At 38.7% G+C, this 27,793-nt stretch overlaps 2 protein-coding genes across 7 annotated transcripts; one reads left to right on the top strand and one right to left on the bottom strand.

Annotated features, from left to right (window-relative positions):
- Positions 1-1,104: 1,104 nt before the first annotated feature.
- LOC135255508 (electron transfer flavoprotein subunit alpha, mitochondrial-like) lies at positions 1,105-16,209 on the bottom strand. Its single transcript, XM_064336768.1, has 12 exons — positions 16,023-16,209; positions 14,810-14,959; positions 14,476-14,557; positions 13,731-13,813; positions 11,962-12,061; positions 11,085-11,195; positions 10,480-10,581; positions 9,912-9,980; positions 9,617-9,699; positions 5,103-5,168; positions 2,757-2,837; positions 1,105-1,280 (listed from the first exon to the last, which is right to left on the bottom strand). Exons 1-12 carry the CDS (start codon positions 16,059-16,061, stop codon positions 1,245-1,247), a joined length of 1,002 nt encoding a protein of 333 aa, XP_064192838.1. The 5' UTR covers positions 16,062-16,209; the 3' UTR covers positions 1,105-1,244.
- LOC135255507 (insulin gene enhancer protein ISL-3-like) lies at positions 16,160-27,298 on the top strand. Of its 6 annotated transcripts, none has more exons than XM_064336764.1 (6): positions 16,160-16,278; positions 21,799-21,988; positions 22,548-22,810; positions 24,313-24,599; positions 25,400-25,567; positions 26,569-27,298. In XM_064336764.1, the coding sequence occupies exons 2-6, from the start codon at positions 21,816-21,818 to the stop codon at positions 26,683-26,685; spliced, it is 1,008 nt and encodes a 335-aa protein (XP_064192834.1). In that variant the 5' UTR covers positions 16,160-16,278; positions 21,799-21,815; the 3' UTR covers positions 26,686-27,298. The 6 variants fall into 6 exon arrangements, with proteins under 6 accessions (XP_064192834.1, XP_064192835.1, XP_064192833.1 ...); XM_064336765.1 differs by lacking the exon at positions 16,160-16,278 and adding an exon at positions 16,834-16,930; XM_064336763.1 differs by lacking the exon at positions 16,160-16,278 and adding an exon at positions 16,839-17,071.
- Positions 27,299-27,793: the final 495 nt, after the last annotated feature.

Genomic DNA, 27,793 nt, shown 5'->3' with positions numbered 1-27,793 from the left:
TGGAAAATGCTAATGAATTATTGCCCACTGCTCAAAAAAACACAAATGCCCCACAAAGTTTCCACATGATTAATTTGTGCTCCAGACTACACATTCCAGATGAATGCTACATATTTTATTACCAGAAAAGGTACAGCTGTCCGTTTAAGGATTTGGGTAGTAGTTTCACAATATGACAATTCAAATCAAGCAAGCCATTTTTCTGGTCTGTGTATAGAAAGTATGTTCATATATATCACACAAATGTCAACTTAACGAACATACAAAATAACACATCCAAATGTGCGTTACAACAAATAGAATTTGAAATTTGCACAAAATGTATCATATTTCCTAACGAAAATTATTAAATTGTCACCGGTACAATGTAGAGCTTGCTCAAGTCATATCGACCACAGACCTGCTTCTTCAGCTTCCATGATGTAAATGTGCATTTAATACTTATATTTTGAAAACATAGGTCACTTCCATTGAACACCATAACATTCATATATAAGTTAATCAGCCAATGAACAGTGCCTTTTCTGTTCCTTTGAAAATAATTTGTAAATTCCCTGGCGTTGAATATATTGCAAAAGGTGTTTTGATCCTATTACCTCTGAGATTGATCATAACCGAAAACTGTAAAAGCAGCTTACATAATTTAGAGCTTTTTGGCTTTTCATACAGTAGGGCCACTCTGCATTAATTATGTATTCCAACATCTCTTTATTGTGTAGAACCATGTTGGCACCTTTTAAAAGGAAAAAATAAACCACAACAAAGACTATACAGGAGTAATTTACAGCTAATTTTCTTTCATATTACAAGATTATCTAGAAAGAGGTATATTTCTGTGGAGACAATGATAACGTGAACCACTGGACAACAGTGATATTTGAGTATTTTCCATTTTGTAATGCAAAACATTTAGCACAAAAAAGGTAATGCTTTATTTATACAGTGCAATAACATTCCATTTTATTGAATATTTTAAAATTATACTTTAAAAGAACTTTAAAGAATTCTTTGTTTTGGTAGCTATACAACTCATATTTTGTATGAAACAACCACTGAATACAGGTAATTCATCAGAGCATTGGAAAAATCACACACGACTTAGAATTCCAACAACTTCTATTCTTTATTGCATAAATGAAAAAAGTCTATTATTTCCAGGAGGTATTTGTTGTGCATGAGGAGAGGTTATGGTCACATTTTAGGGCTGAGAATAGCTTGGTGCTGGATGATTTTCCTGTGCCGCATCACTTATTCAAAGCTTCGGTCATTTCAGGAACAACCTGGAGAAAACACATAAAACATAGAGATTAGCAAATCAAATGAACATTCTGAAATAATTTCTGGCTTTGGCTTCTCAGCTTAGCTCCGTCCCTGTCAACAGCCTGAAGGACCGCAGAATGTGCTGGTGCAATGCAGTTGGAGCAGAGGGTTTCAGGTTCAAATCTCAAGCGGGATGTTGCTGTTGTGACCTTCTAAATGGTGTATAACAAATTGCCCTGTGAAAATCTGATTGCAGGACGGTGGATCACAAAATTCTTTGTCTGCCTTCACTAATGGTGTCTGCTGATCACTGGAAAAGTAACAGTGATTGGCAAATGACAATGACATTTAAACTTAGCTGGCTGAAAATAAAGCAGATAAATAGAGCTGATCTGTTCATTTTAAGAGAACCGATTGGATGCAAGTCAATAATTGCCCAACAGCTCTGCTACTCCTGGCCATTGTTCCCAGTCACTTTTAAAGGGTTCACTGACACACCAGGACCTATCACACATTGCATGGAAGCTAAATAAATGATGAGCTACAGCAAAACAACTGGAAAACAGTCACTACCCCTTTCATAGTAAACAAAGGCCTCCTTATGGAGAGAGTGCCAGGCTCCTGGCACAGGAACTGCCCGTGACGTGTCTATCTGTGGAGCGGCCCGGACCAGAGACCGGAGGCGCTACATCTGAGGAACGGCACAGGGCGGCTGAGCGTGTAAGCCAGCGGCAGAAAGGAACGGAGATAAGGCTGAAAACCTACACCGGCCGCTAGCGGTAACTATCGGTTACTCTTGCGGGTCGAGGGGGTTGCCGTGTCTCCTCGCGAGCGGGAGGCTCTCAGGCTGAACTCCGCTGTTGAATTCAAACGGCTCAATAATTAAAGAGATCAGCACTTCCATTAGACGGAATAATGAATCCTACAGAATTGAACAGGGAAATTCTGCACGCGCCCGTTTCGGGCTGGCTGTGGCTTTGTCTCTCGGTTGCCAAAATGGGTTTCGGGCCAAAACCCTGGCTCGTGATCAGGCAATTACTTTTCCCCTAGAGGACTGCCACTTCGACATGATGCCAACATTCCCTGGCACAGATAAAGAGGGCACCCTCCCCCTTACCACCACCACACCACACAGACAGTTGACCACATCCATAATGCCATGTGGGACCTTTGACCTGGTAGAATAATTAGGTCTACTTATGTTGTGATACACCACAATTAAAACAAACATAACAATAAATTCTAATTTTCAACATGATTGTCATGCTAATGAAACAGTCTGTAATTATTTTTATTTTTTTTGCAGTCATAAGAACTATTCAGTGTAATATCAGTAGAAACTACAATCTCAATATAGTACAAGGCACCAACAGGGTAACTATGAAGACCGGGAGAATGTGTACAATGACTAAACGCAACATTTTGAAGAGAATGGTTTTTTTGCAGACCTATATTACACATAGAAAAAATTAAACTGTGGATGTTGTGCATCTTACCTTGAAAAGATCAGCAACTAAACCAAAGTCAGCGACTTGGAAAATTGGAGCTTCTGGGTCCTTGTTAATGGCAACAATGGTCTGAAAAAAACAAATAATACCATTACTTTCAACATGTAAAACGTGGAGGTTTTTCCCCAGGAAACACCAAACCCCAGCCACTGCAATGAATTAGCCTTTGTTTGGTCAATGCCAACAGTCTCTTAAACGAAACATTTACGATAAAAAGCAGCCTGCTGGAAGACTGTGAGCGATGGAAACTTAATTTGTAAACTATTAGAATAATCCCACAATGGCTGAAAATAGGGCGGAGTGTAGCACAGTGGGTAAGGAACTGGGCTTGTAACCGAAAGGTTGCAGGTTCGATTCCCGGGTAGGACGCTGCCGTTGTACCCTTGAGCAAGGTACTTAACCGGAATTGCCTCAGTATATATCCAGCTGTATAAATGGATACAATGTAAAATGCTATGTGAAAGTTGTGTAAGTCGCTCTGGATAAGAGCGTCTGCTAAATGCCTGCAATGTAATGTAATGTAAAAAATGATTTCACAGTTACATATAAAGAATATGTATTTAAATTTTCATCAGCTTTTGGCAATAATATCCTGATATTCGGACATGACTGACAGACTCAATATACACTTCTGAACACAAAAGGGAAAAAATTCAAATTTTAAGGGATTTATTTCTGTTATTGCAAACATGCTGGTGATGCCAGCACAGAATATAAGTACAACTAAAAAATTGTAAGAAATGCCCAATTTGTGATCTTGTGATTTCCAGAACATATCCCCCCCCCCCCCGAACACTCTTTAACGTCTTCTGAAGCATGAGACAAACACAAATAAATTATACATCCTTCTTTAAAAAGCTTCTCAGGTTCTTTTTTAAAACACACTTCTTAAGTGCACTGACTCCCAGTACAGACCTCCTGCTTCACTAACGGAATCCACTCAGGAGACTGTTGCCATGGCTACAGAAGACTTTTTACATTTTTCATTTACATAAAACACTTTTCTTCCATTGAGAGCGATACTTTCTCTCCCTTCATTTGTGGTAAAAGTGGGTCACTCCCACAAGAGGAGGGGAGAAATGAAATGACAGCCCAGTTTTTCAGACTCACTCAGATTCTTAAGGGGAAAAATAAATAAATAAAAAAACCTCCCCAGATTCTGCCACACAATTAGGAGAACCAATAAAAAGAGAAGACCCATTGAGCAGTAGTCCCCCAAATAGTATTCTTAAGGTAAAACTAAACTGAAGCTGGATTCATCTTTTTATTATATAAATGATCAGAATCAGAATCACACCACATTGGCCAAATATGTTTCATGCATAAATGGAATCAGAGTTGGTTGATTATATTGATCATCTAAGTGCAATTTGTTTATATAGAACCTGCATTTAATTTAAAATCACACATTTAGGTTATGTTATCATATTGTAAAACACAAGGCAATCTTAAAGTGTCAGAATCGTTTGTGTAAGTGAAAATGCTTTAGATTTCATCTATAGTGCTAGCTAAATGGCTTCTAAATGACTACTCATAAGTCCATTACTAATGTTTCTTCTTTCTTTCTTCCTTTTGCACTATTTCAGGAAAAGCAGTCTCACTGCTGAGACTGCTTTCACAGCGCTACTTCCCTTTCAAGCTAAGAGACATCAGGGCTAATGCTGTTCTCTTGGGTACTGTAGGGTTCATATACCAATTACTGTAGAGCTCTGAGGAACTGAATGCCATATTCTGCAACACAAGTAACTTGAGCTGGCAATCGCATACATGCGCCCTACATTGCATGATGTTAAGTATGAGCTTATGTGTCTACCTGCTGAGCTACAGAAGGTATCTAACACGGTTTACCAAAAAGAGCTATAGCCAAAATAAACTTTTTAAAACTTTATAAAAGATACTGGTGACAACTAGCTTGTATATCTGGGGATTGCTTCTGTTGCCAGTTACAGTCTGTCCAAATTCCAGTATGGCATTTATACATAACCATATAATGAGAGATACTTAAATGTATAAACAAAGTAAAATGCAAAAGTGTTGGGACAGTAACAGTAACAATTTTTGTTGTTTAGCTTCTGGACACCAGCCCATGGGATTTGAAATAAAGCAATGAACAATGCAAGTCGCTAAAGTGCAAGTCGTTTCTTGGCCAGCTGTGTGTCTTTGCATCATTAGTTCATTGACATAATTATGTCACTGTCACAATAATTTTGAATTTAACTGTGTGCAGGGAGCATATGCCAGCTAATAAATACAGCAAGAATTTCAGGGGCACGTCTAAAAGATTCACAGATGACACTTGATAACTTAGAGTAACTATGGAAAGCCAATGTCTACCTTGCTGTCCTTCATTCCAGCCAGATGCTGAATGGCTCCTGAAATCCCAACAGCGATGTAAAGTTCCTGCAGAGTGAAGAGAACACAGGCGTACACAGTCAGCCCGATGGGGTGGAAAAATGCACTTCTTTTTAAAGTGAAATCTCATGCCAGAGGCTGGTCTGGAGTTCCTGTGGGGCAAACGGTCACAGTGTCACTCAGGGAGGGAGGGTTTCTGTAGGCAGGGGGTCCCTCCGCTGACTGAGCAGTAGGGGTTCACCTGGTCAAACAGACGCTGCCAAAGGGGGCAAACACACAAATGATGGAACAGTGATAAAAGTTTTCATGGGTTCTATATTAATATATGGAATAATAGGAATATTACTCTTCCCAAAAAAGATTATGACACAATAGCAGTGTATGGCATTAAGTGAGTGAAATCACACAGACTCAACGTGCTGGTGAAGCCCTACCACACACCCGCAGACATGGATACCTGACTGCCTTTGCATCAGAAACACATGGGACAAATCAGGCGCCTCAAATGACAACAGAACCTGCACACGCCATAGATAATGACAAACACCCGCTAAGACGGACACTGTCCGTGTGTGTGTGCAGGAACGCACCGTGATTTTAACCCCCTCCACCGGAGCTCTGGAGAGCCCCGACCGGGGCAGGCAGCGCGGCGTAATTACTCATAAGGAGGGGGCTTAGGGCGTCTGCCACCGAGAGCCAGGCCCCAGCACCATTTGCGGGCTCCCTCTGGGGAGACGGCGGCACCACATCAATTGCTTTCAGCTAAATGCACTCGCATATGAATATTTCAGTACAATTTAATGTTTCTGTGGCGGCCCCGGAGGAGCAGAGCATCAATTTGTGAACACAGTTCTCCTGGAGTTAAAAGCCAAGCTGGATAATCCAGTACGAAAGCCACTGTCAATCTAGTGCTTTTTTTCCCCCAAGCTGGAGAGTAAATGGGGGAGAGGAGGGGGAAAAAAAATACCCTGTATCCCCCCCAGTCCCCAGCTGCATACAAATAGCTCTCTAAAGTTTTCCACTAAAAAGTACTTCTGGGCAGCCCCTACGTTTAAAAATACACAACCACAGTGGGAGTAGGAAGAAACAAATGGCTGCACAATTTACCATGCCTGGACAGTTTTGCCTGAGCTTCCCTCAGAGATGGAGGTAGAGAGGTAGAGATATAGAAAGAGAGAGAGAGGGAGAGAGAGATCCACATTCATCTCCAGGCTAATTAAATACCCAATAGTTATTCCACACCCATTACATTATTACAGTCCCACACCACAGACAACATTCAGGTGAGAGATGATATCTGTGGGCCAGTGTGACGCGCTCAGGTTACTCAACCAGATAACGCAATTCTAATGCTGCTCTAAAATTGGGGCTTGCCATTTTCATCCAGACATAATTTTTTACAACACGCTTCTTCTCAGCTACTAAGCATGAAGTACTAAGCAACACAGACACACTATTATCACAGGTGTATCTCATCAACTATTTAGTGGATGCAAAACTCCACTGCTACACTGATATTTTGGCTGAAAAAACATGCTTTAAAAGAAGGCATTGTAAGTCATTTGTGAAAACAACAGGTTTTAAGATGAGCAAGTCTCAAGTAAACATGCATTACCACAAAATAAACAAGCAACAAACAAGCGAAAAACACTCATACAATAAAATGTTAAAACATTGGCCAGGAATGTGAGAACAGGCACCATACGCAAATTTATTTCCAGTGCAGTCACATATTCCATCGGCCATATTTGTATTTTATGAATGGCTCTAGTTGAGGTGTTGCCCTCCTCATTAGAGTGACACGCATTCGTGTGGGGACTCTAATAAATTTAGAGGTATGGTACTAATGGTACGCTAATGAGGATTACACATAAAAGGGATACAAGTTGTGCATTTGTAAAATAAAACGGACGACAGACAGTTACATTAGAAGGAACTACAATAGTGAGTTCAACGACCAACAATGCGGAAATGCCCGCAGGCAAACATCAATTAATATTAATTATTACGAGAAGGCTACATTAAATCTGAAGAATAATGAATTATATATTCATAACAGTGCAATACTTTCAGGACAGAATGCATTACCATTACCATTTGAGAATGAACGCACAGGGAAAGATGGCATGGACACATTATGTTCTTTAACATATTTTGTAGCCATTCCAATAAAAAAGAAATTGTAAATTTGAAGCACATATCAAATACTCACAGAAATATTTACAAAATTAACTTGCAGAATTATCAAGTTTCAGATAAGGCAAGCTGACGGTCTCTTTAGATCTTCTCACTAATGGGTCTGGGTCATTTAGGGCACTAAATCAGCAATTAACTACAATTCCAGAGATTTAAACTTTCCTAATGTGCGGATAATGACATCTTGTGTATCCCAGAAGAATGCTATAATGGAAAACAAATCTTTTTAGGCTTATTTGATTAGAAATAATGAAATAATATGGACATTTGAAGCAAGCAATGATGGATGTGGGAGTACTATCAGAAATGACCATCGGTTTTATGACAAAAAAAGGGCAATGTTATCTCTGCATGTCATCATCTCATTTATTTGCTATAATTACATGTGAATGCAGGGAACGTGTGCAGCACGACCGTTAACCTGAAGAGCTAAAGCCAAACTAACCCCTCTAACCACAGGTGACAAGCCACCCCTGCCAATTTGTCAAAGGTCTGTTCCTTTTATTCTGACAATTTTGTAGAAAAAAAAAAACATGTTGTGACTCATGCTGTTTCTTGCTCTCACTCTGACAACTCAGCTTTAAAAAAAGAAAAAAAAAGTTTAAGTTAATGTTTGTATGTCTTTCACAGCCTAAGGGCTTTCCATAAGTGAAAGTCAAATATCTGCTGGAGCCCCAGTCTCCCCAACAGCCGAGTGAGTTGCTGCCAGCAGTACAGGCGGTCTCCTACATGGATAGCATGACCCACACGCGACCTTTATTTAGGCTATCTAACGGTATACCCTCCAGACAAAACAATAGCATGGCTTGTTGTTTATCGGTCTCTGATATTGAGCGCAATATGGATGGGTACAGAGCACAACTGGGCTCCTTACTTCGCCCAGGCAATGGGGTTACAAGTATGAACTTCTAATTACATCTTGGATATTTTAGATGTTCCTGAGATTCTAACAGTTTTATTATCTCACAAAAAGTAACAAACGACAGCCGACAAACAAAAGATGGAGAAGTAATAATGGAGATGGTTACTTGGCTCAAATAGATGAAATTTATTTATTTACATATATGCTCCTTTGATATATGAGCTGTATTCACATAGGAAGAAAGCTCAATGGGAAACAGATAGCGAAGGGGTTAGAAGGTGCATTAGCGAGGGCTCGAACCCCCACCCTCAACAGGGGGAGTCAACTGCCCTACAGACCGCTCCACACTTGTCACCCAAATCAAATTTACCCATATTTTCTACAATTTAATTTATAAACACATAGCATTATTATAAATGAGCCCAACCATCTGCTCATGTCTCCATTTGAGCAGCTAGGTAAAGCCCAGTAAATTTGCATGGAGAGTAGCTCCTCTTGCGTTTGTTTTTGGAAAATTAATTATCAAAGTGCTGCCTGTACTTTTCTCCATGGTTTACTCCATGCTGAAGCTCCGATAATTGCTTCATAATTGAAAGGGGCTCCACTGACAGCAACATAGACTCTACATGTACAAATGTGGAATACAGCTGCAAACTGCACCTGTCCCTGCACCAAATGGTGTGGTGCACCTTGTGGCAACCAGCTCCTCTCCGATAGTCAGTTAGATGTGTAGTGGCTATGGGGGTAAAATGTGTGTATTCTGAGACTCCCTCCAAACCAAAATCTCACTTTCATGCATTACAAACTAAATGAAGTGCACTTTATATACAGAATGTGCCAATTATGCTGATATCACTTGTCAATTTTTTTTTCTAGCTTTCCCTACTTTTCGGTTTCTAATTTTCCATTCTTTGAAGCAGTCTTCATTTAAAATCTGCATGTTCAACTCACAAGCTCCCTATAATCATGCATTCTTCAACGTAGCTAGAACTGCACGGGAAAACTAGTTATCGGCCAAGAAAGTTGCACAGGGAGGTGTATTTCCATAGAATACAGGCACAGAAGAAAGCGCATTGTAGTGTATCAGAAAAAAAAAGATCAAAATTTAAATTTCATTCAATAAGTTTGGGCACAGAAGCAGAGTTTCAAGTAAATAACCCAAAATGAAAAATAATTACTTCCATAACCTCTTGAAATATGAAATATGAGTACAAGTCCATTTTAACGACAAAGGAGATGGGGCTGTTATTAGAATACAGTAGTGGAGCAAATCCAGTCCAAAGTGGATCATTGCCTCCATGAGCATTGCAAATTAATGAGTCATTTGACAACATGTACTTTTTATGAATAAATAATATAGCATGTGCATGTCAAATAAGAATGTTGCTCTGAATAAGCGTGTCTGTATGCTAAAAGATACAACTTTATCATCACTTACAGGTGCCACGATCTTCCCCGTCTGTCCAACCTGCATGTCGTTGGGAACAAATCCAGCATCAACAGCAGCTCTGGATGCTCCGACTACATTCAGAACATACAAACAGGTTATTAGTATATAAAGCGCACACACATATACACACACACGTGTTTGTGTATGTGTGTGAACGTGAAATACAGTTTAACTAGTTAAATCAAACACTAGTCCCCCAAAATAAGGTAATTTTAAAGTTAAAACCACTTACAATTCAGATTAAAGCAAATTACCATTACAGAACCTCTACATCGGCCCTTACCTGCAGCATTCATTTTGTCAGCCAGGTCATATAAGAGCTTAAAGTTGTCCCCACTCTTCAGTCCTCTGCCTGAATGAACAGACACTCCATTTGAACAAACAGCATGCATATGACCTGCCCTATAATGCCTTAATATGCACACATATTGATGTACCCTCCACCTTTGCTCCCCAGTGGTGGAACAAACTCCCCATCCCTCTGCAAACCATTCAGGCAAACCTGCTTACATTTTGCCATGGTCTGAAGACACATCTCTTCAGACTGTAGCTTTACTAACTCTAATACTGCTCCTCTGCCCCCCAATCCAGTATCACTCATGCATCGCTTGTATCTTGATCTACTAGCATTTTCATGTATCACTTTCATGTTTCACTTGCATCTTCATCTTTATCATCTCTCTTGTAATCATACCACACTTCGAGTTTTGGACTTGCCATAAATTTACTGACTTAGCCTATGGTTACTGTGTGAAGTCTGCAATTTAAGTTTGGTACATGACACATATGTCAACTACAGGGTCTAAGAGCACTATGGCTAGGGTGGAAAAGGTGAGTTTTTGAACCCCTACCTCCAGACACCACCACCTTGGCGCTGGTGAGCTCTGGGCGGTCACTCTTGGATAAATTCTGTTCCAGCCACTCGGACATGCCCGCGGGATCAGAGGGGGAAACTGTAACAGACGTCAAACGTTCATCAGAGACAAATCTCACCAGCAACCACTCTTTGCTATATCTGTTTAGACCACATCTTTAATATCTGCTATACCGAACTTGATCTCACATTTAAATCTCTTAATCCCGTCAACTTTTACGGTGCAAATACTCTAAACTTTACCTAGCCAACAAAGAAAGCAGGCAGATCTTATGTGTTCTAAAGGTCCCACACTGGCTGGATTTAACATGAATTTGAACATTGCATCAACTACTTAAATTATGTGTCCTTACTTATCCTTTTCGGTGTTACTTCTCTTATTAACCTATTTGAATGTCCATTTGCACCTTGTTAGGTAAGTTTCTCAGGATAAGAGAATCTGCTTAAGTGATGTGATGAAATTTGAAATAAATACATAGGAATGCTTAAAAAATGTTAGAAAAATCAGAAAGCATGTACTACCATTAAAGCTTGCATGGGTCATTCAGTGCGGATGGAGGTGAGGACGCATAGCTGCTGTACCTTGTTCCACTGCAGCGCTGCCTCCTTCCAGTGGCGCGGGCTCAAAAGAGGTCCCCCTCACCGTGAAGACCTTCACATTCTCGCTGCACTTGACCGTGCAGACAGCGTTCCCTGTTAGCACAGCCAGAGGCAGAGAGAGCACGACCATGTCAGTCCATTTCCTTCTGCTTTTCGCTTAGGAAGGAATGTGTCACTCAGGCACTGGATGCTCAGGAACTAAAGTTATGTTGGCTAAAAACATAAGATCCGGAATATCCTTCCATATGTACTGTCCATGGCTAAAACTACAAGTGAATGGTTGATAATAAAAAAATTATTTCGGACATACTCCAAAGCATTTTAATGAAAAATGTGTCATGGGAAAAATCCAAAGTAGACATTCGAGAGGATCCCTGCAGAATTAGATTCCATCCCAAAGTTCCCAGGCTATGCCAAAAATTATATGGCAGATTTCATTTTGAGCTATCCATATTTCATGACTTCATGAGCACAATCCAGATCACAATGAAGTTAAATGCATCTTTTGGAAGGCTTTCAAGTTGAAATGACAGCTGGGGCAACTACAGATGGACCAGGATGGGACTGACAACACAAGACTTTCTCCTCTTGACAGACTTGGTCCAAACAATGAACAAATAGTTTTGTTTGCATTCATGGCATCCACCAATTTCTTACTGTTAATACATGCCATAGAAATGGATAAAACCCATCATTTTAATGCAAGTTAAGAGGTGTCCTTTTTTATGAGTGAATATACTAGGATCTGCGGACAGATGTGCTTTGTGTGCATTAGTAGCCGTTGTTAAGCATTAATATCAATGTGTATGTTAGTTAAGTATGATCTCATCTCAAACAAAAATGATTAGAAGTAACACACCAGCATAGATGGTCCTGACAAAAGTATCAGGGGATTTGATCTCGATGATGTCAGAGATTGGAGCAACATCCAGCTTGGCAGCAACTCTAGGAAGGAGATTCTATAATACAGAACAAAGGCTTTGCTTGCAGGTAAGACAAAAAAATGTTTTGTTGTTAACCTAACAAAACTGTGTGCATATTTGTGAGAAAACGGTCAGTCAATTAAAAGTGGTCTTTGACAAATCCGAGTGTCTTACTCATAAAATGAATCTGAATCTAACAGATTAGGATGCATCATTCAAAAGCATTCAGTTATTTAAGGAAAACCAAGACCAATATCCTGCTTCAGTCAATACAACCGAGCTTATAAAACACAAGATATTGTTTAATGCATTATAATTCAATTTAAATACCATTACATCAGCAAGCTGACAGTTCAACTACAGAATGACAGATTACAAAATGTGTAACTGTTGATAGCACTGTGCTTACTGTAGGTCCTCCCCTCATATAATTGAATTTTTTTTCATAAATCATACGCTTAAAAAAAGCACAGAACGTAAGCAATATTAAGAAATTCAATAAGCTGGTGATATCTATGGCCTTTTATTCTGGTTATGCTTTCCCATGAATCACAGTCTCCTTAACCTGTCTGTATTTCTGAACTTAATCATACAAAACAAAAATCGTCCATTAGCATGCCCAGTGATGTGAACGGCATACAAAAAACTACTATATGATGTAATTCAATGCATCTTTAAAGGGTGTAAAGAAGTCATAGCGACTACATAAAGTGCACAGGCAGACATGCAGTAATCAAGGGCCGACGGCATGAAAACTAGACCCATATTCAGAATGTTTTTCACAAGTAAGAATGCTGTTCTAAGACCTGGTTTCCCTGCCCATAACGTAACATTATCCACTATGATCTATAAGGCAAGACTGATCCTATATCAGCATGCCTACTCACTTGCTTAAACAATACTGGCCCTAGCTTCAAATTTGCATTAAAGTAGAAGAGGAAAATAAATGAATAGTACTTAATGAAAATAATAATAACTGTAAATAAACTAATAATAACTGTAAATAAATTAATAACTCCTTGGGCCATATTCCAAAACATTTTCAGGGTTAAGTGCTTAATTCTCAGAGTCTCAAATGAGTGGTGAAGACATTGAGTTGACTGCAGTTCTTCTCATTTTTCAAATTAAAGCAGTTTATCCATGGTAAATGCTGACAACAAATTCACTATATACAGTACGGATCATATTTGTAACTTAACATGCAAATAAATCACATTTACCTCCATAAAATTCACATATCCATAAATTATCCATATTTTACATCAGTAACATTATGCACCATTAATATGCAGGTTCAGATCATGGCTTTCCTGGCAAGAACATAAAGTACATTTTATCTTTCATCTTATAATTTGTTCCAATTCTTCAGCAGGGCTCAATGAATACCACTCTAGCTGCATCTCTTACGGAACAAATACTTTCTAGACTTCAGAGCTAGGCTAAGAGACAGGAGTGAGACTAATTTCATTGTACATAATGGACATGTAGATCTAAGCATGTCATTCTGAATGAAAAATTAAAGGTTACTTTGGGTTCGCCTACTGATGTGATGTTAAAAAATATTAACTACTTATATCAAATTTTGAAAACTTTTGTGGGCTTCTGTTATGAAATATGGACTAAATGATGCACCCTAAACACACAGAAGATCTAACAGTGAAGTTAGCAGAACGAAAATGTGCAGCCTGTATAGCAAGTTTCTTACTTTCCCAAAAGCAGACGCTCCTGCACAGATGTGTGTAAAATTAAACTGCTGCTGGGTGGCCAAAATCAGTGGTGTCAACTCCTCTGTGGAAGAAAATTCAGGAACCTTAGTTAAGTTGTAGCCAACATGATATACCCAATACATGGTCTTCACTCTACTGCATAACTTAGTTCTGGATTCAGCCAGGGTTTCCCATACAATAAATTCATTTGGGCGGCTCACCCAAATAGATTTCCCCCCCAATCCAAAAAAGATTTGGTATTTAGCTGCTTATTTCTACAGGCAACACACTATACTTTTGTATTCGTTATTTTGACTTATAAATGTCAGAGACATACAACCGACTCGTTTCTGTTCAATCTGTTTATTCTCTAGATCGCTGTTACAACTTGACATGAAAAGTGCTGAACAGATTTCATTTTCATGTGGAGACATGGCCACAGTAAAGTAAACACGTACACAGAGTCTACTGCCACAAATAAATTCTCAAACTGTGGGAAACACTGACTCAGCCACAAAATACTATCTATTTGGTTAATTTCAGTAACCCTCTGACTCACTGGCTCACTTAATGCTGTTGAAATAATACAAAATGCATAGGCTACCTTCATTTTCTCACATAAAGAAAGGGATAAACTACACGTCAGCACAACGGAACTGGTGAGAAAATACTTTATACTGCTACAGATTGAATCTATGTCCAGATAAAACACAGCAGATTTTGTGAATGAGGGAATGAGGTTACCTGGAAGTAAGCCTTTGTATGCATCATGTTGAGACACAAAAACCTTTTGGACACCCTGGACTTTACTGATTTCTTCTGCAACCTATCAAATGAAGGTTAGTACAACTGGTATAAGACACACTTAAATGTGACAGTGAAGGGGTGAGAACTGTTAGCTGCATGTACTTTTCTATTTAAATACTTAAAATGACTTAAAAATCAGCATTGAGAATAAGCAGCCTCGCTGTAAAACACTACAGGTTCACTTGGACTCTGAGACAATCTAAACTTTTCTTTTTAGTTAAACGCATTACACTCAATATGTGACTCGCACTCAATGGATCAAGTGACATACCTTAGTGCAGTTGGTTCCCGCAACAAGACAGGACACCTCTCCACCCAGCTTACTGGCAGCAGTAATCGCACTTAGTGTGATTGGGGACAAATTGTCATTATTGTGCTCTGCTACTACCAAGGTACTCTGACATCTCTTGAAGAGACAGGACTAAAAAAAAATCAGAAGGATCATTATTATTTTTTTTGTAACTTGGTATTGAGTGAAATAAAGTTTTAAGGAAACTTGTCAAATATAACTTGGTTGTATTTACAAATTCATTTTAGTATATGGTTGAGCTACTTAAATCATTAAGAGCAGAAGCTTGCACAAAATCCTCAAACAGACTAGCCTTCGTTGTGACCAATCGTCATTGCTCCAAGGTTACATTATAGGTAGCCTATCACATATTAGAAAGACCCAGAGTAAAAAGGGTCAATTTTCCCCCTGAATGACCCACCAATTTATAAATAAACAGTTTATTTATTGCATACATAATGAAAACCATATCATATCAATTATTATTATTAGTTAAGAGAAAAACAGGTATCCATTCGCTGTACACGAATTTGAGCTGTAACAGTAATTAAATAAGTATTTTTAAATGTTAGGTGATTCAATACTTGCAGCAATTCGTAAACACTGCACTAGTCAATTGTCTGTCGCCAAATTTCAACCGTTTCTTGAACTAATGTTTATGTTAGGCGTAAAAACATTTTTGCGTTTCTGTTAGGCGTAAAAACATAACTACCAACTACTTCATTGCCAACATCATTTTATTTACCAAAAAGTACAGGCTAATATTAACTAAGCAGATATTACTCCGTTAGTTTAACTGGAAAACATTCGACTGTGTAACAAATGCGATGTTGGCGTTTCGTAATGAGTGCTGTTCGTATTGCATAACGTCAACCTACTCACATCAGGCTTTATAAGATCGCTAGCCAACAACTATTGAACTAACTGGTTAGCTGCACAGCTGTGTAATATTAAATTCAAAATGTGCCTTCGCCACACAAACGCTTAACTTACTCCACGTGTGCGACAACCATTTCTCAAGCTACCTGACGTTACACTAGCTGGCTAGCTAGCTAACGTTACCATACAATTTCACTTTGTAGCTAGCCTAACGTTAGCTATGTTAACCAACGTTAACCAGCTAGCTAACGTTCGGTTAGGTATCACCTAGCGGTTAACCAGGTCTAGCCAAGGGCGTGTTGGTTTGTTTACTCACCAGCTGTCTCAAATGTGTTTTGTTGACCGCTCTATACATTATTTAATGTTACCTCCACAGCAGCAGACGTCACAGCCGCAACTACTGACGGCACGGCAATAATCGAGTATTCGTGTTTTTCTAGATCACTTCCGCGCAGATCACGATACGTATCACTCATGCACGGACACATCTAAGTCCGCAACGAAATGCGATGGGCCATCCTTTCTTCGTACAGATCAGTACGTCTGCATAGAATAGATTCAGGGTCGTTCAGGTAGGAGCAGTCAATATGGAGATATTCCACTTATATGTCAAATGAATGTGTCAACCTAATAATATATGCCTGTATTAAGACCACGTATATTAAGTATGAATGAATCTGTGTAGCGTTTTATTTAAACCAATACCACAAACGACAACTACAAAATTCAGTGAATGCTCATTGTATCTCGCGAGATAGAACTCCCGTGATTGATTGGATCACATGCAGAAGACCGTGAGCTGCATATCCGGCGTCTACGCAGGGCAGGGAATTCATGTTTTTTTTTTTTTTTTTTTTTTTTTTTTAACTTTTATTGAATGAATATATGCAAAACATCTTAAACAATAACAAGAGGGTCTACAATCTAAACAGACATTTGATAAGAATCCTAAATCGCAAGCGGAGTTAACAGTTATTACGCAGACTACTGTATGGTCCTGTGCGTGCGTGCACGCGCGCGTGTCTCTGCCTCGCTCTCGTTTTCTCCCTCTCTCTTAAAAACCCGCTGCCATTCGCCATTCCTACCGTCAGTCCTAATCATCCTGCTGGTCCCTGCCTACCTTTTCACCAATCCAAAGACGACGCCCGATTTAAATTATCCGCCGGCCACCCAGTGTTGTTGCTGTCGCTTTTGCCATTACTCTCTCCGTTTTTTCCCCATACTGTGAATCGTTGGTTGTCTGTATTTTGTACTTCGTGTTAATCCGTGTTAAATGCTTCCTATCGTGAGAAGTGTAGCTGTTTCCCCATGTTTACCCTGTTTGTTACTGTCTCATTTGTCCGCCATGCTGAGGCATTGGGACAGGTAAGAGGCCTCTGTACACTTTCACATCGGATTAATGAGTTAGACACACTAGTCTAGGAGTGGTTGCCACCCTCTGTATTTATGTTTGTTAGAGTAATTAGGTAGGCTGTTGATTTGAATGTAATAGCTGGCTTCGTTCGGTTTTGTTACTTTATTTTCTTTGGCAACACTCGGGATCCCAGTCCTCGGTTGTGTGTGTGCGTGCGTGCGTGCGTCTGTAAATATTGTACATACTGTTTATAGCCTGTCACTATCTGCACTGCTGTCACTTCTCACTATTAAGTAAACACAGACCTGATCCTGATTCTACTAATTAAGGTGCTTAGCAATGACTCTAGTGATTGATTAGTAGAATCAGGTGTGTGCACCTACACTGGCCCTTTCTGGATAAGACTGGAGACCCCAGCTCTAAAACATGAAAAGCACCTAATTAAGAAATTAATAGCTTGTTAAAATTCTGGGATTGCTGTTGAGGTTGGAATGAAAACCAGCATAAACAGGGGTCCCCCAGGACCGAGTTTGAGAACCACTGGCATACAACACCCCTGGGCAGCCGGGTCCTAACAACAGTTTTAACAGCTTGAAGTAGCAACCATCGTTTAGTGTATGATTTGGCTTCATTTTAAAAGACTTTGATAAGATTAATTATATAATATTCAATATTTTTTTCCTCTGCAATTATGGAAGAAGCCGATTTTTCTCTGTTGTACGAAAAACTGTTGCTTGGCAAGTATGTCCATATGTAGCCTGTATATTTAAAAATATCTATCCAAAAACACAATTCCAGAAGAGATGTCGGGTCTCAACATCACAGAAGGTAGACGTAATAGGCCTACATCTATATTCATTCACGTAATTCCAACAAAGCAAATCATGTAGCTTTCTGCCCAATGGCTGGCCCTAAATGGGACTGGGTTGGATTGGTTTGAATTTGATGTCAAGGAAAGATAGCTTACTTCTGGAGGCGATGTTGGTCGGCCAGCAGGGGGAAATCCACCCTTGGACTGAAAAATCAATGCCCCAGTGTGGGCCCAGGTACACTGGGTCCTTTGGATGTTATTGAAAACTATAAGATCCTTACCATGGTCATAAATATCCCATATAGCACTCATGACAGGTGTTCGGTGGTGTCTTTGCCTGACACACTTTTCAGTCTGGCTATGTATCAGTCAAAGTTACAAGCAAACCCCTTGACATCTCAGCCAGTGATGAGTGCTCATGTGCAAAAGTATTTCCAACACAATTATATTGTTATAAATATATTGTATTTATATCTATAATCAAGTTCAGATATAAAGCAAATGTCCTCAAATAGGCTATAGCTAATGCCCTTATCTTGGCCTAATCACTAAATTAAAATGTAACCTATTTAATGTTGTATTTGCTCGCTTTATAATATTATAATGATGCGTAAATAATTTAGTTGTTTTAGTTTAGCGGTTAATTGAAACAAAACGAAACGCTATCTCTAGGCGTGTAAAACGTAATTGTCTACATTCCTTTAAATTTGTGCCCATCCAATATAAGATCAATTTCCAGTTCTAATTCTAGATCATGATTGATAAACAAGGTTTTACTACAGGTTTTAATCATTTCCCCTTGCAATTAGCGCCATTCATTTTGCAAGATAAACACTCATTATTTATATTAGGCGTACTGTTAAGTCATTGAAAAGTCAGTCTATTTGTGTAGACTTTAATTGGTTTAAATTCTGTTATGTTAACAAGTAGGGGAGAGTCGGTATAAATGTAACTCATAAGTAGTATAACACAGTCAATAGCTTTTTGTACACTGCTGTTACAGTAGCCATGTCAGGTCTGTACACGCGTAATTCAATCCCCTACCGCGTGCCAAAAGAACGGAGCAATTTGACAACCTTCCAGGCAAATATATATATTTTTTAACTGTTTTGAGCGAGGTAAGTGAAAATGTTCCGGAATTCATTATCAAGTATAAGACACAATTTTTATTTACAATAAATCAAATCGTACATCATTTTAAATCGTTGGTCCTTAGTATGTTATGTGATTTCCTGAGTCGATTTAGCGATAATTGTTTGCTAGGTGATCACAAAAACATGATGTCCCCACCTGTATAAATGTAGGCCTAACAGCTGTTACAATTATGCCGCCTCTGAGTTGCTATAACGAACAACGTGCTTTTTTGCTGTTGTATGTTTACAGAATGCCATTTAAAGAGAAAATGAGAGGGTTGGTACCCAGGGAGGTCGTGGTGGTTAATATTTGTTAAATTAGTTGTAGGCTACTCATCAATGTTTCTGAAAGCTAGTTCAGTCAGTGTTTAATGTTAAATGTGTTCAGCTAATTTTCTTGCTATTGACATAGCATCATCTTCTGGATGCTCCAAGTGAGATATATATATATATAAGCACAAACCAGATTGGTCTGTATTTAGGCTATTTGTTTTGTAAAAACTGACCTGGGTGTTAAGAAACAAACAAGATCAGCTTTCTTCATCAATTTGAACGTTGCCACAACTCACTTCCTGGTAAGTTAGGAAGTTTCTTGTTTGCGCAGTCTATTTTTCACAAATAAAGCCCCATGCTTCATGATCTGAGGATGTGGCTGGTCTCACATTATCATTGGAAAAGCTGTTTGAAGTAAAATGTGATGTGCTAGGCTGAATATTTTAAATGAGTAAATGAGCAAAATCCAAAAATTGTACAAATGTGCTGATTCATTATATATATATATATATATATATATATATATAATAACCAGACTTGAAATGATTGTTTTTCAACAGATTACGTACAGCCTGCTCTAAGAGGTGTTACATGAATTAAACCCATTAACTTCTGAACTTGCAGCGTGAATGTGTCCTTATTTTAAATAATGAATCGAATTCGTAGTTATATTTTCAATAAGATTTTTACGCACTCGTGGACGGGAGAGACCCAGAAATAAATAAAAAATCGTACCCAAACGTACCCAGATTTTCTCGAAAAAGATTTGAGATTTGAGTTTTGAAATAAAATTTCACTTACGTAATTATTTGGCTGTCGAATCTATGGCGTGAACAGTCTATATTGAAATGAAGCTGATGTCAAATGAAATTAAATATTTTTACCATTTAATTTGGTAAAACACGTGCGTAAAAGACGCAAAAAGACTCAGGGTTGTTTAGCCTATGGGATTTGTAAGCCGATTATAACGCGATAGTTAACGGGTAATTTGTTCATGAATGTGTGATGCTCTCTAAAGGAATAATTACTTGCTGAACAGACTTGCTGCAGGCCATCTACCAGAACGCAATATTTATGTTCAAATCGGTTATTAAAACGCGTGTCCCCGTTTTTTTTACTGTTAGGCAACGTAGTAAATTGGCCTTAATGAGAAATAACGACAGAATGGCATTCGAAAGCCCACAAAAAATGATAAAATCATATCCCTTGTCCTGGTTTCCCTCAAATGGAAATGAAGGGTCGGCCCAATAAGACGCTAAATACACGGACTTTACAACGGGGTAACAAAATCCGTGCTTATATTTTTCTTCCAGTAGAGGTCTCACTTTTCATAAATAGGAGGCTAGGAACTGTGAAAGTAGACAATTTTGCCTTTGGTGACTGTAGATAGAATAACCTAGTCTGTGTCAATGTATGTACAAAAGGAATGTTTGAGGGACGCCCATGTCTACACGTTTTCCATAAAAATAACCAATCGCACTCCAAGTGAGCATATAGGCCTCCACTGTTGTGGAACTTTCGTAATTAAAATACACATCATTATATCATGCATGTACAGTACAAATAAAACGGCTACAATATAAAAATTGAAAAATGAAACGCACACACACAAACACGCATACGTACACACACACATTAGTGACGAACCATAATATACTCACTCTTTGAAAGGCAATAGTCTACATATCCCTCCGACTAGTGGAAACCGAGTTATTAACCGAGAGTATCTCATCTATTGTCCTCGTTTCACCAATCGCTTCGTAGGTCGGGTATTGCCCCCTGTTGACGCGTCAAAGTCCAGGTTTGCGTGTGACGTCACTGTGTGTGGGGCATTGCTGCGTCTTCCTCTTACTCCACTCTGAGGATTGAAGTTATCACCCAGCTAGGGACTGGGACAGACTGCTTCCCCACTTCATTTCTGCATCTATCGCACTCGCCGTCCTCCTTCCTGTATGGTGGATATTATTTTTAAATCTTCTTTCTTGGGTGATATGGGGGATCATTCCAAAAGTAAGTCGAATATTATTTTCCATTATTATTTAATTAACCATTTTCAGCAAGGCACACATACTATAATGCTGCTGTTGTCCATATAGCTCTGGTGTTGGCATTCTGCATGCGGACATAACGATGGTTTCAGTTGATCAATTCAGGTGGTGCACACATTAATGAATGTGTTGTTGTAAGATCGCCTGTTAGTTATTCATTGAAACAGCCACATGATACCGTTTCATTTTTGTGCAGGCAATGGAAATGAGATAAACGAATAAATTGTCCGCAAGATCTCTGGCAGAAATGCAGGCTTAAAAGTTAACCCTTACCAGTGAAGTTAAGGTATATATGCACGGGTATGGCTCCACTTCTAAAATCAACCTTGCTGTCACTGATGGAGCAATGACAGCGTGACACTTGCACCTATGCGAATGCCAATGAATTGTAATGGTTTCATTGGCAGAGCGAGACGGTCAGGAGATTTGGTGATAGCCTACGGGTATTTACAGTTTTTTTCTGCCTTCAACAGAGAAGGCTGGAATCGCAATGTGTGTCGGCTGTGGAAGTCAGATTCATGACCAGTACATACTAAGAGTTTCCCCGGATTTGGAGTGGCACGCCGCGTGTTTGAAGTGCGCGGATTGCAATCAATACCTGGATGAAACCTGCACTTGCTTCGTCCGGGATGGGAAGACATACTGCAAAAGAGATTATGTAAGGTGAGGTTTTTTTGTTGTTTTATTTTATCACTAATTATAGGCTACTAGAGACAACCAGCCTAATAATTTATTAGTTGATATCGGCCTACACATTTATAAAAAACGAGGTTTCTGTATTTAAAAAATGACGAATTTGTCTTAATCTTCTCTAACTTATCTAACATATACTTACTTAGTTTTTTTATGATAAGCCCAAGTTTGCATTAGATTTAGCTCGCTTTAAAGCCAAATATATCATAAACCTTGCCCTTCAGAGTAAACGTACACAATTGAATTCAATTCGTCTTCGGAATTAGCTACAACTCAACTCTGTCTGTACATCTTGTTTTATCTGATATTTTATCTTATATTGATTATAGCTATTACATAGTTTGTGCTTTTAAAAATTGGTTTAATGATTGCATAGGGCTTTAAATAATATTTCTTAATTTATGGGTTTACCTAACCTATTATCTTCAATCTTCCATTTATATGCTCATAAGCTTGTCATTCAGGACAACAGTGTATTGTATGACCACAATGATTTTTAAACACTTGTTCCCATCTATATTCCTTATAGGTTATTTGGCATTAAGTGTGCTAAATGTAACCTTGGCTTCAGCAGCAGTGATCTCGTCATGAGAGCTCGGGACAACGTCTATCACATCGAGTGTTTCAGGTGCTCGGTATGTAGCAGGCAGCTCCTGCCAGGGGATGAGTTCTCTCTCCGAGACGAGGAACTGCTATGTCGGGCTGATCACACCTTACTGATGGAGCGGGGTTCCGCAGGAAGTCCCGTCAGTCCCGGACATATCCACTCCAACCGGTCACTCCACTTGGCAGGTCAGTCCAGCCCCAGTACTGGTTTCGTTTTATTTAACTGTCTGAGAACATAACATAATGTAAGATAGTTAGCGTATGTGCTTTAATGTTATGCTTCTACTAGTCTCAGTGCTGTAGAAATAATTCAGCATTTTTTACCAATATGCATAGCCTTTTTGAAAGTTGTGTTGAAAGTTATATGTAACACGTGATCCACTACTGAAGCGTAATAATAGTCATTATGTTACGGTGATGCGGTTTATATTAAATAACATCGTGTAATTTCTGGTTGTACGTTTTTTAAGAATGATTGTGTTTATCGCTAGGGAAATCACTTCCCAGAGCAAACGATTAATCCCAACCAGTGTGCTCATACACTCTGAACTGATAAGAAAACACAAGTTAAATAACAAAAAAGTGATTCAAGTAACGATACATAAAGCACTGTTTTATGCTGATGAAATTTGAGATCAAACGAATTTAAACTTCATGCTTTAAATGCAAACGTGTCAGGCATATTCAGTGTAATTTTCAATTCTAAACATTCTGACTGTGGACATGACGCTCTGGGGGGCTTAGTAAAATCAGGTCATATTCGAGCGATTTATCACTATTTAGTTTGGAATGTAGTTTAGTTTAGAACATAATGCTTCGAACTCCGATCTCACGTCATCTCAGATAGCCTACCATTTGAATTGTTAAAATAGATACAGTCATATAATACATTTTGTAGGCCTACTGTATGTGCTGTGTGAAACGTCATTCTTGTCTATCCAACCATGGCCTAGCCTGGGGTGAGGGAATAGACATTAAACTTTGGGGAGAATAGGTTGCTTGTAGTTTAGTAAACATGAAGCATCGCTGAAGTTTTCAGGTTTGTTTCCAGTTTCCGTTTTGCTTTTGGCTACTTATATCTTAGGCGAATATCACTAAGGCTTGATTGCCAGTTCATAGTTGGGATTTTTAAAACACTTCCCCCCCCCCCCTCATAGTAACTTGTAAAATAAATATGTTAGGTTAAGTATGCTGAGCAGTAGTGTTACCGCAGACTGCAGTATTTACGAACAATTATTGGTTCATTCCGCAATATATGACGATTATAATGAACAGTTACTATTAGCCTATTTAAAAGAAATATAGTAATGTTAATAAATTATTCGTCTTATTTTTAAGATACTCAGTTTTTTGCATATGCAGATTTTTGGAGGCTGTCTAGATTCATAGGCTTGTCGATTTTTAAAAATCAAACTGCTCTGTTATAATAATAATAATAATAATAATAATACGATAATGATGATGATGAAGAGGATGATGACTATGGTGGTCACAGTGATGATGATCATTAGTCTGCAGTTTTCTTCTCAATTTGATTGAAAAGGAAAACAGAAACTGCAGTATTTATTTTCATTTTGTATATTTAAAATAGCATACCTCTGTGTAACTTATCTAAATCACACATTTGCTTCATTGTATTAAATAAGCATATTAGTGGATGGCGACTTTACCAGCATGCTGTCCTTCAGCAGATCCAGTGACAGTGCGACAGACAACGCACAGAAACCATGTTCACAAGCAGTCCGAGAAGACCACACGTGTGCGGACAGTGCTGAATGAGAAACAGCTTCATACACTGCGGACCTGCTACAACGCCAATCCGAGGCCCGACGCCCTTATGAAGGAACAATTGGTAGAAATGACCGGCCTCAGCCCGAGAGTGATAAGAGTTTGGTTCCAGAACAAACGCTGTAAAGACAAGAAGAGATCTATTCTCATGAAGCAACTTCAACAGCAGCAACACAGTGACAAAACCGTAAGCACGTTATTGTCTATTTACATTATTCTGATGTAGTGTCTAAATTATGTTCTGTCAATCACCTGAAATTAGTGCTTTCTTCGTTTAGGATCGCTGTTAAATTTGTTAAATTTGATTTGCCGTTAGGCTATTGTTCATACACTGCTGGGTTCATACCTGTTAAAATATTTGAGTCATCCCTGCTTTTGTTATAGTCTGCGCTGGCTATTGTATTTTATTGTCGTCTTGTGTGAACTCCTAGAAATCTGCCGAATTAGAGACTATTCAATCCAAAGAAGTTTTGGCTTTCGATCCTGAAATGAAGTTATTATTATTATTATTATTATGTGTTAATTTAATTCTAGTAATTGTAATGTTTAATGTTTGTTTAATATTTAAATCTGCGCATGGGATATCTTTATAGTTACGTGATGTTAAACATGATTTAAATTTGATCTAGCTTTAATATCTTTTCTATACTCTCGTAAACATTTAAAAAGCATTTAAAAATCCTCGATATATTTTTATCGGAACATTTTTTTGTTTACAATTATTAATAGCTACAACCTACTGAGGACGTTTGATCTGACACATTTGAGTGCTTGCGGTGCGGCCTGAACAGGCTTAACGTAGCGAAACATTATGAATGGTCCATGACAAAATCTATTGTTGCACAAATCCGTTGACTGTTCATTGGTTCTCCCTTACACATAACGCAATATGAAAAACAGCACATTTTAACGAAATATTGTGTTTTAATCCGAACAACTTTGTGTTCAGTTCAATAGGCTAACTTCATACCGGTTGTCTGTTCACAGAACCTCCAGGGACTCACGGGTACGCCTCTCGTAGCTGGCAGTCCAATTAGACACGATAACACTGTTCAAGGTAACCCCGTGGAGGTGCAGACCTACCAGCCCCCTTGGAAAGCCTTAAGCGAGTTCGCTTTGCAGAGTGATTTGGACCAGCCTGCCTTTCAACAACTGGTAAGGGTAAAACTTGTAGCCTATTTAACGGCAGACATTAAAACATACAAGATTGCTTAAATATGTTGCCATGCGTACTCCTGGTCTGGGCACTTTTAAACAATGCATTCAACTATTTTCGTATATGCTTGTATTCTGCTTTACGCAGTGGAAAACAAGACGGCCTCAGTAACGTAAATCGTCATAAGAAAAGACATCTGCTAAAAACAATCTAAACATTCACGCACCGGCACAATTATGCTTAGGGACACTGCAAGGAAATACAAAAGTTAGGTCAAGCATTAACTTGAATGGGCCGCATAACGTAGCCCTACTTTTAAAAATATAAATATCAATATCCCTCAGGTCTTATTCCTTTACACACGTAATATGTGCACGTATACAACCTTTGCAAATATTTTACTTTGCAAAGATATTAAAACTAGAATAGCTGGTTATTCTTGCGATCTCACCGCCCTGCATACGGGACGTCCTGGGGCACGTCTGGTAATTTCCTAACTTTTTGGAAGTATGCTAGTCCTTCACTGGGTCCAAATGAAACCCTGCACAGCATCGTGTTGTGCTGTATAGAGTTTTATGGCTTGCGGCTTACATGACGGTAGGCGAAAGCAGCTTCATTCACACACAGCCTAGTATTGGGCCCAGATTCAATAAGCGGAAAGGACATTGGCTTTAACCTGAATGACGAAATTAAATCAGTGGCAGAGTTTGTTCATTACTTAGGCTTCAGGCAATACGACGAGTTTGCGTGGTAAGAGAATAAAGTGCCAAAACGTGACTGACTGTAAAAGCACTGTAAAAGGCCTGACGAAATATAAAATAAAATATGCAATTTATGCGAGCTATGTTCAGACTAAGATAAATATATAGCCTATGCTATATTCTGTGCAATGTATAATACGCACTTACACATTTAGGAATTTAATATTATACATAATTTCAAATGTAGCCTGTGCTTCTGCTCAAGATTCAGGTTGACATCTTTCTTTTCCATCTTGCAGGTGTCTTTCTCAGAATCGGGCTCCTTGGGTAATTCTTCCGGAAGCGATGTTACCTCTCTATCTTCACAGTTACCCGACACTCCAAACAGCATGGTACCGAGCCCTGCCGAGACATGAGAACCACCGAAGCAACAAAACCCCCAGAAAAGCATGCTCCCGACACCCTGCATGAAAACAAACCAATTCATCAAAAAAAAAAAAAAAAAAAAAAAAAAATTCCGTTGAAGACAGAACACTGAAGAGGATATAGCATGATAGAGGCTGAGTTCGGGAACAATTCCCTATAATGCAAAAAAAAAAAAAAACTCTCAAGACTCGGTTAGCATCGTGCGAATTTGGTTGAGCCAATTATGGCGATGCAACAACTTCCAACAGGAGTCCAACAGGAATGGAGCCATCTTTATGGATATACAAACCTTTTTTTCAGAAATTAACTGGGAGCCATTGACGTCTGCGTCGAACCTTACGAACAACTTTATTTCATTCTTGGCCATCATTGTGTCTTTTTTCGTCAACATGTGATACTTTTTTTTCTATTTCGTTATTGAGTCGTGTTTGTCTTAATACGCATGATTTCCGAAGATAGGAGAGATTCTTGTAAAATATTTTACCTTAATGGACGGAGGGAAGGTTATTTGAGCCTCTGGAACAAAAATAAGTTATTGTTATTTATTGTCAGAACAAGTTCACACAGGAATATCTGACCGTAATAAAATATGTTAAATGCTCATTTATGTCTGAGGTACTTTGTATTGTAGACTGTTGTAGTATACATTTTCATGCCCAGACCAAACATTCCTTGTAAGCCTTGTAAAATCGGACCAAAGTTTCAAATATTACATTAATTAGGCGAGATCTAGAGCACATAACCCGTAAGATGTTGACATTCCAAATCAGTTCACTTTAAAGAAAGGACGTCACAAAAACAGGACAAAATCTTTGGCTTTAAGACCCTCGTCTCACATTAATGATGCTAAGGTTTACTAGGCTAATGTTTTAAAATGTTAAATATCACCCCCTCCCCACTCCCCTCCCATGATCTACGTCTCGTAATTGACTCGCAAAGGTTGTGTAACATACTTTCATGCCACTCTTTCAAGGACAGAATCTATCATTCTTATCGATTAAATACAACTAATTGTGAAGTAATTAAGTATTTTACTGTTACTGGTTGCTACTGTATAGCCTAGAGCTACATAACTATTTAAACGAATCAATTAAGAAA

Source organism: Anguilla rostrata, chromosome 5 (assembly GCF_018555375.3).
Source record: "Anguilla rostrata isolate EN2019 chromosome 5, ASM1855537v3, whole genome shotgun sequence".
Classification (NCBI taxonomy): Eukaryota; Metazoa; Chordata; class Actinopteri; order Anguilliformes; family Anguillidae; genus Anguilla; species Anguilla rostrata.
The sequence above is the reverse complement of the archived record's forward strand: the minus strand, read 5'-3'. Positions and strand labels throughout refer to the sequence as shown.